Source organism: Python bivittatus, unplaced genomic scaffold (genome assembly GCF_059951505.1).
Source record: "Python bivittatus isolate LINGU-HERP-01145 unplaced genomic scaffold, Pbiv_v1 ctg000980_np1212, whole genome shotgun sequence".
NCBI lineage: Eukaryota > Metazoa > Chordata > Lepidosauria > Squamata > Pythonidae > Python > Python bivittatus.
In genome coordinates this window covers 23,435,242-23,451,929 of record NW_028277125.1, presented here as the reverse complement: position 1 = coordinate 23,451,929, position 16,688 = coordinate 23,435,242, and the positions used below count along the sequence as shown (strand labels likewise).

The 16,688-nt window shown below is 36.9% G+C and overlaps 1 protein-coding gene across 19 annotated transcripts in view; it reads left to right on the top strand.

Moving 5' to 3' along the window:
• The window catches only part of MBNL1 (muscleblind like splicing regulator 1), a 180,740-nt gene that overhangs the window by 129,848 nt on the left and 34,204 nt on the right, over positions 1-16,688 (top strand). For 14 of the 19 annotated variants that reach the window (XM_025165411.2, XM_088132518.1, XM_088132517.1 and 11 more), the window contains 3 exons: positions 4,246-4,416; positions 7,487-7,579; positions 10,451-10,513. In XM_025165411.2, coding sequence (XP_025021179.2) covers positions 4,246-4,416; positions 7,487-7,579; positions 10,451-10,513 — 327 coding nt within the window. The remainder of the gene's footprint in view (positions 1-4,245; positions 4,417-7,486; positions 7,580-10,450; positions 10,514-16,688) is intronic. The other 5 variants (XM_088132530.1, XM_088132529.1, XM_088132528.1 and 2 more) reach the window with 2 other exon arrangements.

The window sequence follows — 16,688 nt, the reverse complement described above, 5'->3', positions numbered from 1 at the left end:
ACCTATCTGTTCAGAATAAGATTCAGTAAATTCAGTGGTATTTATTTCCAGATAGATAGATAGATAGATAGATAGATAGATAGATAGATAGATAGATAGATAGATAGATATTTGTGAAAAATGCTTCACTTTGTTTGGATAGTGTCACTAGAACTGGTTTTAGAGCATTATGCAGCTAAACTCATAGGACTTAAGATAGCTATTACTACATTAGACTCACAGGGTTGGAAGATATTTTACAGGTCATTTATCCAAACCTCCTGCTCAGTGCAGGATCCACTAGAGCATCTCTGACAGATGACTATCCAGCTTCTATCTGAATATCCCCAATTGTGGAAAACTGGTCACTTTGTATGGCAGCCTGTTCTACTGGATGATAGCTTGTTCAGTCAGGAAGGTTCAGCTAGTATCTATCTTAAACCTACTTCCTTGTACTTTTAAACCCATTAGCTATATTCCTGCCCTCTGGAGCAATAGAGAATAAGTCCAGTTCTTTTTCTTCCTTCCAGTCTTTCAGATATTTGAAAACTGCTATTATATCTCCCCTCAGTCATCTCTTATGACCCTTTAATCATTCCTCATAGAGCTTGGTTTTTAGGCTCTTCATCATCTTGGTAGCCTTCCTCTGAGTTTGTCCTTGTATACTCTGGTGCCCAAAACTGGACACAGTATTCTAAGTGGGATCTGATTAGGGCAGAGATGAGTTGAACAATTATTTGCCATGATATGTAGAACACTGCTGACTAATGTTTAACTTGTGGTGGACAAGGACTCCCAGATCCTTTTCACATGTACTGCTGCCAAGCCAGGTCTCTTCCATGCTATACTTGTACCTTTCAGTTTTTCTATCTAGATGCAGAACGTTATGTTCCTCCCTGTTAAATTCCATCCTATCCATTTCTGCCCATGTTTCAAGCCTCTCTATTTCATTTTTAATCTTATCTATTTTAAAGTATTAACCATCTGCCAACTTTCCCTTGATTTCAATTATTTGTTTTATCTATTTTAGTTATTTAATTAAATTAATTGATTTCATTATTGGGTGTTTTCCAGATGTTTTGGATCACTACTTCTATAATTCCTTTTCACTGTCCATTGTTTTCTGGAAATTTTAGAGTTGTAGCCCAAACATATCTGGAAGTTGGGGAAGGCTGCCATATCTTTAAGAGTTTTCTCTCTGCCCATACTTCTTCTTAAGAACAAGCAAAGTGTTCAGAACATAAATTGATCTTCCAAATAAAAGTAGAGCTTGACAAATTATATAAAGGACAAATACCAATAATACAGATAATCAGTGTTGTCTTTTTCTTTAGGAAGCTCCAATGTAACATCGCTGTATCTTACAGAAAAAGAGAATAGAATCACTGCCACCAATTCTTTTTCATCTAGGGTTTCACTAGGGTTTCTTCCCGAAAGAATACTGTAGTTTATAGTTTGTAGTGTATAAAGCCTTTTTATGCTCAACTTTATCAAATTTATGCTGTCATATTTTGCTAATAGACCATCATGTATTGATAGTAGAAAGTCAGTGCAAGAAATGTATAGATTTTATGCCAAAGAGAATGTATTCTAGGGAAGATACATTTCTGGGTTTAAATAGATTAATAATTCTCATTGGGGGAAAAATGAGGTCTTTTTTTAAAAAAAGAATGGTAAAAGACCACAGTTCTGAATAATTATTTCTACGAGGCAGAACATGGTAACTTAATATATTAAACTTAAACTTGTGTAAATGTGTGTCTGTGTTTGAGTGACTGGGTTTACTTGTATACCTAAATTAATCTGGTAGGGAAACTATGCTTAATCTCTTAGGACATATTGCAACAAAAACATATATATATAGGGTTGCATAATGGCTGTGTTAATATCTAACCTCTCAGTGCTGATGTGATAGGAAGTGGGGTAAACTACACCAGAGGTTTTCAAATTTTTTCAGGCTGCAGAACCTGTTCATTAAAAATAAATTTCCGGAACTCCTGATCAAGAGGGGCAGGGCTTCTGAATGTCAGCATGCAAGCCCTCCTGTGCTTTTGCTGTTCCTTAGTGACTAAGGGGGGGGGGGGAATGTAGCCCCTTGCCAAGAGTTTTCTTTTCTCTTCAGTTCCATGGAACCCATTGTGTGGATCCTAGTTTTTAAAAAACAACAACAATCTAGACCTTGAACATTTTACTCAGAAACTATCTACAAGCCATTAGCTTTTATAATTTTGATTCTGTAATAATGCCTTATCACATTCTTTTCTCCATATTATAATGCAGGGATAGATGAATTTTTGGTGTCTGGAGGAGTTTAATACTCATTTTTAGATAACGTGGAGTGAGAGTTATAGTGGATGACCAGAGATTGCAATCATACTCATGAGTGAGGCTGGCATTTCTTTTATTAGGGGTCTCCCTCCCTCCCTCCCATATTTCCCACTTCAAAGTAGCAGAAAACAGCTGCTGAGTTTGACCATGATGCTGTTGAAATTTAATGGTGTAGACAAAAGAGGCTGGGCAGGCTGTAAAATAGATGCAAGGGAACCACATGGAGGCTTAAACGTTACACGTGCGTGTGGCAATGCAGCCATCCCAAGCTTGGTACCATTGATTGTGTTGTTTAGGCATTTCAGGAACTATATCCACTCCCAGCTTCTGTGTAGGGCATGAAGTTGAAGAAGGCTGTTACAGATCCCTTACAGAAATTCCTTGTTTTCCAATAGTCAATATATATGAACCTTTATACATGGCATGCACTAATCCATTTATATAATTATCTAATATACTTTACTTCCTTAATTGAAAACTCTATTTACTGTGAACAATAATCTTTACTTGAACATCAGAGTCTATTTTATTATATAGTAGGTATTCTTGATTTTTCATGATGTTGTTGGATATCTTTCCTATTTTGTTTTATTTCAAGCAAATATATAGGGTTCCATAGTGTTTTGAAAAGCATATTGATACAGTTGGTTGGATTCACATGTTCTACTAGAATTATTTACCTCAACAAAATCAGAAGAATTATATAAAATCCCATGATCAGAGATCCTGTTGTGCAAATGACAGCTGGCTAGTCAAATATATTTGTCTGGCAAGAGCAGAGCCAGATGGGGAGAAATGAACAATTTATTTGGATACAAAAGAGTGTCGGGTTGGATCATTGGGGCAACAACAAATATAACTGTTGTAGTTTTCTATGCAAAAGGACAGTATAAGAATTTATTTGCTTAATGATTTCCTGAACCCCAAAGGAGCAGAGCATAGCCACCATTATTTTTTAGATTAATTGCTGTAGGAAATGAAAGGAATTGGAATCATTCAGATTATGTTGTTTGTTCAGCCAAGAAGACATTTGGGTTTCTTTAATGCCTTTGTCTTTGGTATGCCTCTGGGGAAATAGATATCATTGTTGCACATGTACCTATGATAACTGGAAACAATCATTTTGTTGACTGATTGCTGTTTTCAGGATATATGCCTAGATCATCTGGTATCCACAAGTTAAATGGGGTCTCGAGCTTAGTTTGTCTGTGCCCACATTGGCAGAACTGTTAACATTGAGTTTGTTGTCAGTGTGGGGTAGGCTCTGCTACATTGCATTTATTTAATCTAGATACTTTTCATGGACTTCTGGGTTGTGCTTATTATGTATTTCAGCCAACATAGAATGCCAACTATTATTATTTGTAGTCACCCCAAGGCTGACTTTTGCCAATAGTTGGAGAAATTTGTACCAAATTTGGAAGCCCCACAGAAGAAGCAGGGATTCTAGAAAGGGGTGGGTGCCTGTTACAGAGAACAATCCAATTGCAGACCTTTTAATTTTTTTAAAGCTATGTTATTGAACTTTAAAAACATTATAATTAACATTTCTTTAAAACCCTAACTGCAAATATTTTATTCCCACATTTAGGGGGCTATTTATTGATTTAACTGTATTTCACTTGGTTATAAGCACACACTAAATTAAAAAATTGTTATCATTATTACTATTAAACAAACTGTAATAGTAACTAATAATAACTGGCTGTATAGTTTTCACCGGTATCACAATGTAGGGTTTTTTTTAGCATTGTTCAACTTCCAGTAAAGATCTATATTATTTGTGTTTCATTGTGCATAGCTATCCTTAAAACAAGCCTGCAGAATTAAAATATACATAAGGAGATGTCTTTTTATATGCATCTAAGTGGTATCAAAATGGGCTCATAGAAAACAAAACAAAACTAATCATTTTTCTTCTGCTTTCCTGTATTTCAGGGACGATGTTCAAGGGAGAACTGCAAATATCTTCACCCACCACCACACTTAAAAACACAGTTGGAGATCAATGGCCGCAATAACCTGATTCAGCAGAAAAACATGGCCATGCTGGCCCAACAAATGCAACTAGCCAATGCCATGATGCCTGGTGCCCCATTACAACCAGTGGTGAGCAGTGTTTTGACTCTTCTTCATTAGTGTTCTAGGATGGGACAGCCACTGTCACTGTTATAGAAAAAAAGTCTTTCAGAAGTAGTAACTGCAGTTAGAAATTGTCCATCATAGATAAATAACCCAAGAGAGAGAAAGTAGTTCATCCAGACTTTCATGTGGTGCAACTCATGTAGAGTAATATATGTCCCAAAGTTGGGGAAAAAATTATCTAAAAACCTGCACTGGTATTAAGTGGATCCACTTGTGCTGTGTACTGTCTGTATCACGTAGCTGTACACATGTTGGGCCACCATGCTTTAGACAGCATGAGAAGATCCAATTCCAGTTACATCATTTGGTAAGAGAGAGTAACTGGCAATACAATTTCCAGAATAACTGGCAGTGCAACAACTTTTTACTATTTTTTGTAGAGGCACCAATCTCTGCCCACCTAATCACAGAAGCTCTCTCCCTTCTGTTCCTGCTTCCTGCTTCCTTCTTTCTTCCTCTTTTTGTCTTCACCTCAGTATCAGTCCCCCATTATCTTTCCCATGGTTTTTCCCCATCATTTTGCCACTGTGGTTTCATGTTGGTGAATGCAGAGCTATTTTGGCCTGTCACATGTGCTCATTCATACTTGGAAGAGAAGACAAAATGTAGAGTACATGCACTATAGTATCGTATGCCTGCAATGTGGTAGCGATATCAAAAGAAAGGAGGAATTGGATTGGAGAGGGAGGATTAGGGCTATGTTGCAAATCTGATACTTGCCAAGGAACAGTTTGTTGAGTGGTAAGTAAGATTAATGTAATGTAGTGTCCATTAGTAGTGCTTTCTCTTCCTTTGTGAAGATGCTTAGATTGGGACATCCAATTTTAGATTTTGTTTCAGGAACAAACAGTAGCTCACATCCTTGGCTCTGATTGTCTTAGAAATATCTTGGACTTATTCCAAAGTAGTCCCACTGAGTTCAGTTGGACGTTTGCATGATAAATAGGGTTAGTATGGCAGTCTAGAGCTCTGATGTTTTTGCACAGTGACCCAGGTGTAAGTCTGGTTGAAACTAGTATAATTTAATTTTGGGTAAACGTACACAGAATTAAAGTATCCAGCTGTAGGAAAAGTAGTAAGCAACAACTCCACAAACCAGATTGATTCCAAATGTCCTGACTTTAATCTGATTTGTGGGCACAGCTATAAATTCTTCAAGTTTTCCAGAAATTATTAGAGACTGGTAGAGTTGGAGTTGTACTTGCAACTTTGAAAGCCTGGTTTTAATCCTCAGTTTTTAGTTTACAGATTTGATGTGCAGGATAAACAGATCAGCTTTGGCAGGAGCAGTGAACTGAAACATGCTTTCCTTAAACTAATAATAAGGCAACCAGTCAGAAATCTCCACTGTGACTGCGATGCAGCTGATGAATAATAAATTCTATCATGTTTGGTATCCTGAATTTTTCCAAAAAGTGCATATAGTTTTAAAAAAGAACTTCTTGTATTTAAATGGAGCATTTAAAGGACTGGAGTTGAGGGTAATTTTTTTGTGCCTTTCTCCTAAATAATAGAAGAGATCCCCACAGACACCAGTAAGCTCTATATGAAGCATCCGTACACTCAATCCGGAGTCCATTCTGACTAGTTTCTGTCCAAGAGCCCAAGGAGTTAGTCTCCCTTCCAGAAATTTTTAATTGGGACTTTGTTACGGAGCTACATCTCTCTTGTTTATTGTAGCTTAAAGGAGGAATGAAAAGCAGTTTGATACTGATATCCTCATCCAGTTGTAATCACAAAATGGAAAGAAGGAAGGACATGCCAACAAAATCCTTTTGTAAATAAGAAACTAGTTAATGAAAGAATGCTATGACAGTTATACGTTCTTAAGCATAGCAATGTTTTGAAGTTTAAAAATAAAATAAGGTGCTTCATGCATTTGAATTTTTTTTTTACTGCAGGACATAACTTGAAGAAAAGTTATTCTGAGGTAGTGTTTCCCCATGCAGAAGTCTTTTATGCTGTGAGATCACAAGAAAAATAGACGCAGTCCTATCTTGCTAATATTTAAATATAATTCAGTCATGTTTCAGCAACAAAATAACTTTCTTCAGACTACTGTATAGAAATCCCTGAAATAACAAGCTATAATTATGTTATGCAAAACTAGCTGGATCAGGATGCAACTAGAAGATACAGATAGAATCCCCTATAGACTTAAAAGCACTTGCTGGCATGTTTTCAGCAGACAGTACCCGACTGCAAAAGGTTATTGTCAGATTAAGATGATAATGAAAAAGTAACGGGCTTTAAAAAAAAAACTTATAGAAAGCAGGGGTGAATCCAAGCTAGTCACCATTATTTGGGTTTCCCCATTTTGGATTGGCTTATGAAACTGCTAGTGATTAGCTAGAATATTGGTGCAACTTTTTTTTTTTTAGATTTTCTTTATCCCGCCTTTATTATTTTTATAAATAACTCAAGGGGACGAACATACCTAATACTTCTTCCTCCTCCTATTTTCCCCACAACAACAACTCTGTGAGGTGAGTTGGGCTGAGAGGGAGTGACTGGTCCATAGTCACCCAGCTGGCTTTCATGCCTAAGGCAGGACTAGAACTCACAGTCTCATGGATTCTAGCCTTGTGCCTTAACCACTAGATCAAACTGGTTCTACAACATTTTCCCAGTGAGACCATGTTAATCGAGTGGAGAATCTATGCTGATTTCCTTACTTTAGAGTAAGCAACTTTCCCTAAACATGAGACCCTCTAGATGGGGGAACTTCAAGTCCCAGAAATCTCATCAGTAGCCATGCCTATCTTGAAGATATCTAGAGATTGGAGAAGGCTGAATGAAAGATAAAGTTTGGAGTCTGAAAACATCCAGAAGGCCATAGGTTTTCCTTTCTGATACCAATAATTTATTATTTGTATTTATGTTTTATTGGAGTTACAAGTTTTAGTCCCAGTTGGAACCTTAGAATCATCAGTTTATCCTTTTTATTTAACTAAATATGATTATTAATGATTAAGTTTAATATTTTAATTAGTTAACTTATTACTATTATTATTATATTATTATTTCTTCATAGAACCATATCCCTCAGACATTCCAAAAAAGAGGGGGGGAGGGATCTGCATATTTCATCGACACTGATTCCATTTATCAATACCAAACACTAAAGGTGAGAAACTGTTATCATTTTGGGTCTTCTTTCTGTTTTCTTTTGTCAGCTAGAAGTAATGTGTTCCTCACTTTGACTGATTAAATGTACATTCATAGAATGTCAAAGAGTTAACATTTCTACATAAAATAAACTATTTGCTTTATACCAGTCAGTCATAAAATTGACAGTAATAGAAAGCATTGATTTCATACTAATAGTAATCTGCTATTAGAACACTGTCCACAGTACTATCAAATTCAATGCACACATTTCATTTTTAACAATTAGAAGATTGGTTAAAAACAAATAAAAATTATTAAAGGGGTATTTCCTTATAGCATTAGAAGTGTTCCTTTCTTCTGTGATGTGAAAAAGAAGAATGTGTGTCTTTTGGCTCTAGGCAAGTGAATCGGGGCTATAGGGTGAACTACAGTAGTTTCAGCTGTGAACCAGCCAACTACTGCATATTGTATCCAACTCACTTGCCTAGAATTGTTTTGTACTTCAGGCTAAAATATATTCTCCCCTGATCTTTATTTGACACGTACAAGTGGAAAGGGGTAACGCCTTCCTTTGCCTGCATTAGAAGAGCCTTGGTCTGCTTTGGAAATGAGTTTGTCTGTCCTACCATCACCACCACCCTTCATCAGATGTTGAGTTTTTTACCTAAACCCATTATAACGTCTTTCTATTTTCAGCTGCACTTTATTGGACACATCATGACCAATCAACCTAGGAAAAACATACCTAATAGTACCAAACCCAATTTCTAGATAGCAGACCATGGGAAGAACCATGGAAGACCAACTGGGCTGATAAAAATTGGGGGTTATAATCATACTCTAATATGACTAAGAACCCATGGAAGATAATGCAACTCAAAGGAATAAATTATTTTGATAGGAGCCATGCTTTTTTGTCAGTAGGTCCCACTGAATTCCATCATTGGATTGACGTTAGCAAGACGATGTAGAAAGCACACTGTCCCTTTACAAGGAAGTCAGCAAATCAGGACTGGGCAAGACACAAGATTGTGCAGATTTTTTTAAGGCTCTGGTCAAAATGTAAAGCTAGTGTGGCTTTTCATATATATGCTCCAGATATATTTGGCTATTCTGTCATGCTCCAGCTAATATATTCAGAAGTCCCCAGGTTCAGAAAAGTTTAAATGGGGATTTAATTATTCACATGTACCCATTGTTCAGTGTTTTCACTCCTTGAAAATATAAGACAAGTTCTGTGGAAAGATATCATGTTGATCTAAGAAAACATCCTGTTTCACTTCTCAGCCATGTATTTTTCCACCAGCCAATAACATCCAGCCAAATGTATTTGTTTTTGGAACATACAAGAAGAGAAAACTCAGCGCTCAAATTCCCCTGTTGTTTACCTCTCCTAGGACCAGGTTTTTTTTTAATCTGTCCCTAGACTGGCATCATCTGGATTGGCAGCTATTATGATTAAAATATATCAATCAGCCTTTCATATATTAGATTGTTTTGTTTAAAGCCACGCTAACCCCTGGCCTTCTCTATATTCAGGTTAGAAAATCCCAGGTACTAATTATATGCTTTTATACATTTGAATAGTTATATTTTACAATCAAAAATTTGTGGCTTTGCCTATGTAAAATCCTATAGAGTATATAGAATAAATTAATACAGGAATACATTATATTTATTTATTATAGATTCATTTATTAGCAATTTATTAGCAATGTATTCAATTGTTCCAGCTCTGAGTGGCTCATGGAAAAGATCCATTAATACAGTAGAACATGTATGTAAAATAGATAGAATACTCATACAGTAATAAAACAACCATCATCCAATCCAGTAGTCATTGCATTACCAGTATTAATCATGAACTCTATGAAGATGTTGTCTTCTATAAAGTTATGCGTGTCATAGCATATAGCATTCTGACATTGTCACTGTTATCCTTCCCAACACTGCATAATCATGTTTTTGGGAGCAGGGGATTCCATGGCCTAGCCCATGTTTGGGGGGGGGGGTTGGGGAGGGAGAATAATTCAAGGGGCAGTATCCCTTTCTATCTTTTTCAAGTCATTCTTCCTCTGCCAATGGTCCTTTGCCTACTTTCCAGAAGAAAAAAAAGCCAAACAAATGAACAGACAGTGGTAGGTGCTTATCTTTCCCTTCAATTGTTTGTATGCAGCAGGTGATGCTGGCTTTAATATGAGACTTAGATGAGCCAGCACATGCTATAAATACATGATTTACTTAGCTCTTCCAAGGAAGGAAAGGGAAATATATGGCAGTGACAGCCCTGTGTCTCCCATAACTTCTAGCTAAGCAGTAAGGCGGGTTGTGAAATATATAGCCCAAGGCAACACATTGATTATTTATGTGATGCATTCTCAGATCACTCTAAAATCTCAGGTTTCACTCAGAAGATTGCTGTTTTATTAGTATCTCCCCTTGAATTGATCCCCACATATAAAGGCAACATGTTACACCTATCAGACTTTTCCCCTTAATTATCAATAAAAGCAAACCTCTTCTGCTTTCCTAAAGTCTCTATTTGTGATAGCAAAAAATGAAGGGATTGGAGGGAAGCAGATGGGACTTATACTAATTTCTACTTTATTTTCCTCATTTGAGGGCTGCCAGTTTCAGGATAAGAGCAGAAGATACATAGCAGATCTACCAACTGTACCTTAGTGTCCAGTTCACTGTGAAAATAATATGCAGATCATTTTACCTGCATGCTGTAAGATTTGCTTAATTTATAATTTGCTCTTCCTGTTTGTATAGTGATGTTCTCAGTGCTAAAATGATTACAGAAATATCAGAGTAGTTTGATTTTGATCAATGTACAACTGTAGAAGTTTCATAATCCAGGTCCTTTGATTTGATACTCTTACAGCGAGAGGAGTGCAGTCCAAGCGGCACCCCTGGATCTGTCATTGTTTGCGCTCCACTTCATGAGGTATATGTTTTTGTTCAACATCTGCTTAGGAGTTACAAGTTTATGGACATCATGATATATCAGTCCTGCTCTTTGCCATTCTCCTGTCTTTCTTCCTTAATTAAGAGAGTCCTTTAACTTTATTTAAATAATACCTTGGGCTCAAGCATTGTGCTATGCCATGGTCTGCCTAACCATGTTTTATTGAATAAAAAAACTGACTCTGCTTGAACAAGGTGCTAACCTGTAAACCATTGTTTACAAACTGCAGTGGATGGGTTCAAAACCAAACCCAAATAAATCACATTGTGGCTTAACACAATGGTGAACTTAGCAATTTGGCTTGATCCAGTCATAGCTACACTTAGGGTAGAGCAGAAATATGAGAGAGAGAGAGAATACTAAAATACTTAATTTTGTCATGATTAACTTATGTCACTTTGGCTTCAGTAGGTCTGTTTAAGGCATGATGTAATCTGTATCTAACCTAATGAATTTCTGTCTTTCAAATTATGCACAAATAGTTTGACGACTTATTAATCAATGAAAGTAAACTGATTACTTGGTGATGTATTATCAGGGGTTTTGCTTTCTTTCCCTTTTCTATAAACTGAATTAAATGCATTGGTAGTGCATAAAATTGTTTCTCAATACCACAAAGTAAAGTCAGAGATCATCATTTTAGGGGGAAGGTATTCCTGCATCCAGAAATGCATAAACAAAATTGCTACAGGACATGAAAAGATGAAATGGAAAGGAAATACCGTTTTTTTCTAACCTAGTAGCCTCTAAATCAGTGTTGTCCAAACTTGGCCACTTTAAGATGAGTGGACTTCAACTCCCAGAAGTGGCCAAGTTTGCACAACACTGCTCTAAATGTATTGGGACTACAGATCCAATACATCTGGGAATCATGGGATTTGCCCTATAATCGCAATACATCTGGCTAGATTGGGAAAAGCTTCAAGAGCAATTATCTGGATTTACCTTGGGACTGAGAAGAAGCAGCACGGCATGTTCCCTTCCTTATGTTTTTGATTTGCAAAATCTTGTCCTTCTGTATGACTTGGATGTCTCCAAGTGGCTGTTACCTGTAGTGAACACTTAGACTCATTCTTTGTATCACTTTTTCTCCTGTTTGCTACCTCTGGAAGCACTGGGTTTCTGACATTTAAAATAAGCATGAAAGGGATACTTGAATGATGGTGTCTGACTCTCTAAAAGCTCTTCCCCCTTCTTGGTGTTGAGAAGTTGATAGATTTATGTAGGATCAGGATGTTATTTTGAGAGCTGAGGGTATACCTGCTTGTGTGACTTGCCTGTCTCCTGACAGGCCTTTAGCTTTTGATTCATTCTATTCATGTAAAAGGAGAAGTGTGAAGAAGAAACAGTATTTTCACATCTCAGCCCACAAAGATGTAAGTTCCTCTTGATGGAAGAGAAAACACCAGATCTTAAGCAAACTTTCCCATGACATGAACATAGATTCTCTTATCCTAAGATACATAGATGCCGTTTAAACCACATCACCATTTCAAACTGGTCCTGTGGGATTTCATTGGTGATAGGTAATCTTCATTCTTCCTGTCTGACTTTTTTTTTTAGCCCAGAGATGCAGAATTTTTCACTTTCATTTAACATAAATGGAAGGATTTCTTGTTTTGAAAGAAACCAATGCCTACACAAACTTCTGCTGAACTTGACATGAAAGCTTTCTGCCAGGCAGGAATTTTGAAGCAGAGGTTCTCTTACATAAATTAACCCCTCATATACATTCTGAGGTGATAACATCCAATACAATTACTGTTTCATGAGAGTCAGAAACTAAGCTTGAGCCAATTGGATTATAAACTGAGAAGGGACACATCTTTGCACCGTAAAGCCAACAGTGCTTAAAATTGTTTTTAGAATGTTGAAAAGGTCATGTTCTTTTAAGTGAAACACACAAATGTACATTTTATCTTATCTTCTTCCATATTGTGTACTGCAGTACCTTTGTGTAGAAAGTCAGTAACATGAATTAAACCTATGATACAAAAGGAAATTACCTTAATCCATTGGATTCTACAATTTTAACATTGATTTAATTAGTTTGTATGGCACCCATTCCAAAAAGAACATAAACATAAAAAATGTAATGTCCTTAGTTATTTGCTTACTGTATTACATTATATGAGAGACAGTTTGGTGTAGTGGTTTAAAATACCAGCCTGGAAGTTGGGAGGCTGTGGGTTCTAGTCGCACCTTAGGTATGAAGCCAGCTGGGGGACTTTGGGCCAGTCACTCTCTCTCAGCTCTAGGAAGGAGGCAGTGGCAAAGCACTTCCGAAAAACTTTCCAAAAAAACCCTGCAGGGACTTTTCCAGGTAGTTGCTAGAAGTCAAGAATGACTCAAAAGCACGTGCCCACACACAAATTAACATCATATAATTCTTTTAAAATCTATTCATTACTTTTCTCATTCAGTTTATGAAGAATCGTAAACAAAAGCGGCATTCACTTTATTATAGGAAAAAATTGGAAAAAGGAGTATTACATATATTACCCAGTACTCCCGAAGGACAGGAGGAATAATGAAGTAGTATAAGCTCTTTCAGCTTTGCCTACCCTGCATAGCCCACAAACCCACCTGGGTTGTATGAGTACGCCTGCCCCTTTTCACTAAGTCCGACTAAAGTGAATAATGTTAGGGACAGTAAACAGAGCTTTGCCATACAAATTGTATGGTGGGCAGCAAATGAAACAAAGAACATTCATTTCATGCTTAGGTATCTGAAGCAGGTCATGCATTTTCTAAAATGCATGACCTTGGGAGCTATGCTGAACTCCCAATGCTCTGCATTCCACAGCTGGAAGCAATGTTGAGAAGGCTCTCTTGTGTGCCCAAAACAAACAGATGTCCAAAAGCAAGGATGTCTTAAAGAGGGGATCACCTATTAATACTGATATCTGGACAGGTTTGTATTAAATAGCTATGGAAACCTGATAATTCACCTGGGTCTTTGTCCAGGAGACTGGGGACAAGTGAAAAATTGTGCCCCATTCTCTTCCAATGATGAATGGACCACAACTGCATTGTATTTCTTAGAACACTCTCATAGTACACTAGCTGCTTGTAGGCATTTATGTAAAACAGTTTGATTTCTCTGTTTTGTCTTCCCTCAATCTCCACAATTAAATAAGAGGGGGTTCTTCTTGGTTAAATTGCACCTGGGAAAACCAACCCCAAATTATCCTTCATACATGAGGAGCATTGTGCAAAATGAAGCAGGATGACTCTGCATTGTGAAAAGGGAATCAAGGACATTCATTGGTCACTAAGTACACAGTGACTCAGCAGTCATTGGAATGAATGTTTCTTTCTTTTGCTGCATTTTAACAGCATGTTAATTTTCTCACTCTTGCTCAGTCCATCTGACTGTAGACCACAGAGCAATGATGCTTAAAATATTAAGTATCCTGCAGTGCAGGAAAGGAAAATGATGCTAATGTGGTTGGATTATTTCCATTCATATTCTGTACTACTACAAATACTTTCTGTCAGGTTATTTAAATGTTGACTTACCACCACCACCCCAAATAAATGCATAAACCTCTTTCTTTATGCTAGTCATTGGACTGATTTTATTCTCAAAGGGAGGGAGAGTAATCATAACATCACGTACTGTACACTTATCTTGTATGCAGTAGTGCAGGCCCCAAGTTGCAGCAACTTGAGCTGGATCATAGAACTTGCAGAACCAGAGCTCTTGCTTCCAATGCATAGATGGGAAAATAGGAATTCCTTCAACTTGCTTTAAAAACTTCTCATTAGGAATTTTTAAAAAGTGTTGGTCTCTCCATAGCTTTAGTTTCTGAATCTGTATTTTCATGAATAGGTTATTGGAATAGGAGGATCCAATCTACTCAGCCCTGGAACCTTGGGTCTGTTTATCTCTCAAGTCAATCAAGACCACTGATTATTTATATTATAGGAAAAAATTGGAAAAAGGAGCATTACATATATTACCCAGTACTCCCAAAGGACAGGAGGAATAATGAGGATAATTATTAGGATAAGCCTAATAATAAAGGCTTTCAGCCTTTCCTACTGAAATTTAGGCTGTTACTACAGGAGACAGGAGCATTATGAATGCTGACTTCAGTTGTACAAAACAAAGGTGGGAAATAAATGTAAAAACATAAATAACAAATTGCTATTACTATATGTAGGTCCTAGCTGAATATATTACTACATATAAGCCCTGCCTGAATACTTCTATTTGATTACTTAGCTTTCCATCTTTCGGTATTGGTTTGTGTTGAAGTCAGAAATCAGCTAATGTGAAAAATACTTTTTTTTTTTTTAGCTAATAGCCCTTTTTGAATATTTGGTGGTTAGATTTTGTAATAGAGTGTTTCCTACGTACATTCAGGGATCTACAAATTAGCCTTGGTAGGTAATAATCTTTAATACTAGTCACCAGGAACGCATAAAAGTGCTTCTGAGGAAAACAGAGTGCCCTTTTCTTTCCGCAAAATAGTAAATCTCAGCTCCTTTCTCTTCAGTCAAAGCAAAGGCTTTATTGGCCCAATAAGTATCTTTACAAGTGTGGTCACTTCCATACAGTTCATTACTCCAGCCTTCTGCAACATACTGCTTTCCAAATGGGTTAAGCTATAGTTGTACTACATCTTGGGGATATCAGTCCAAGGAAAGTTATTGTGTTCCAAAGGTCTTGCCCAGTATCTTTTTTTTTTTTTTACAAATTACTCACTTCCTTATAAAATTGAATTTAAAATATTTACATTTTTATTTTAGGCAGGTGCTGTGCCTGAGCACAGCCCAAGAAAAAATTGTTTTCACTAGCAGGAAGAAGTCTTGCATAGACAACTATTTCCTCTACAGAAGTGCACTCTGGAAATCTCTTCTTTCCTTGCACCCTCTCTTTCTTTCTCTGTTAGTATACTTGTTTTCTTTTCATCCTCCCTGGACAGGAAAGAAAATGAGTAAGAGGATGGGAGGAGGAAGCAGTTTGTTCTTAATTAGAAATGCATCTTTCAACAGCAGGCAAATCCAAGAAGAGAGTTTGGTGAAGGGAGACAAACTTCACAAGGTGGAGAGCAGCAGAATAAGCCAGACATACATTCAGGTTTTAAAGTGGGCACTCTGTCAATCCACAAAACTGAGAGCTAGGGATGGAAAAGAAAGCCACGATGACCTTATATTCATGAGAAAGGGCACATTCCATAAAGCAGAACATGCTGCAGTGTGGACCTCTGGCCTAGATGGAATTTGGGAGTATCCCATTGATTTCTCTTAAAAAAAAGAGTCCACAGAATCTTTCCAGAAAGACATGTCCAAGAAGCACATGCTGAGAGTTCGTTAAAGAGCTGAAAACAAAAGACTTTACAGTGAAGAAATGTGTCTAACGTAACTCTTATACCAATCAATATAAAATTGCATTTAATTCATGCAAATGGGAAGTTATGTATAAAGATCCAAATGTTAGGGACTTCAGTTGAAGTAAACAGTTGATTTTTTTGGACCCCTTTTTAAAAAGCCAATCAGTAACTCAGATCAAATTCTCTAATCCACATCAACTGCTACCGAGTTACCCTGATCCTCTTTTTCTCCCATTAAATAAAATATTGTAACTTGTCATTGTTTGTCAAAACTGCAGATGCTATGATCATGGCAGTAGTAGTAAACCCCCTTGACTATCAGCTCTTGGACATACTAGTCAGAGATTTCCTGTTGCCTTGCAGAATGATTTGTCATAAGGCAGTAATGTTTCACTAATAGGAGTGGGAAGGAGATGAGATTGCCAAGAATGCTGGGCATGTTAAGGAGATAAACAATTATTAACTTTCAGAAAACATTTTGGACTGGGCAGTCAGGTTCTCACAAAACATAGGCTTTATTTGCTCTCATTTGTTTTCTCTAGGAGCACAGCATAGCATTTAGTTCTTAATAGCTCCTTTGCTGTGGGATCTTCCATATGAACTATAGTCCACTCATACATTTCTTCAGAGATTAGTTCTGATTATTTCTAAGGGTAAAAGATACACCAGCATTTATTTATTGAGTTGTCAGTAGTAGCAATCATTTGATCAATCCTAGCATATTCAGAAGATGAGGGAATGGATGTAGGACTGTTCAGGGATCTTATAAACTTTGCATTTCCTAGTGAGCTCATCTGATACTCCAATACCAG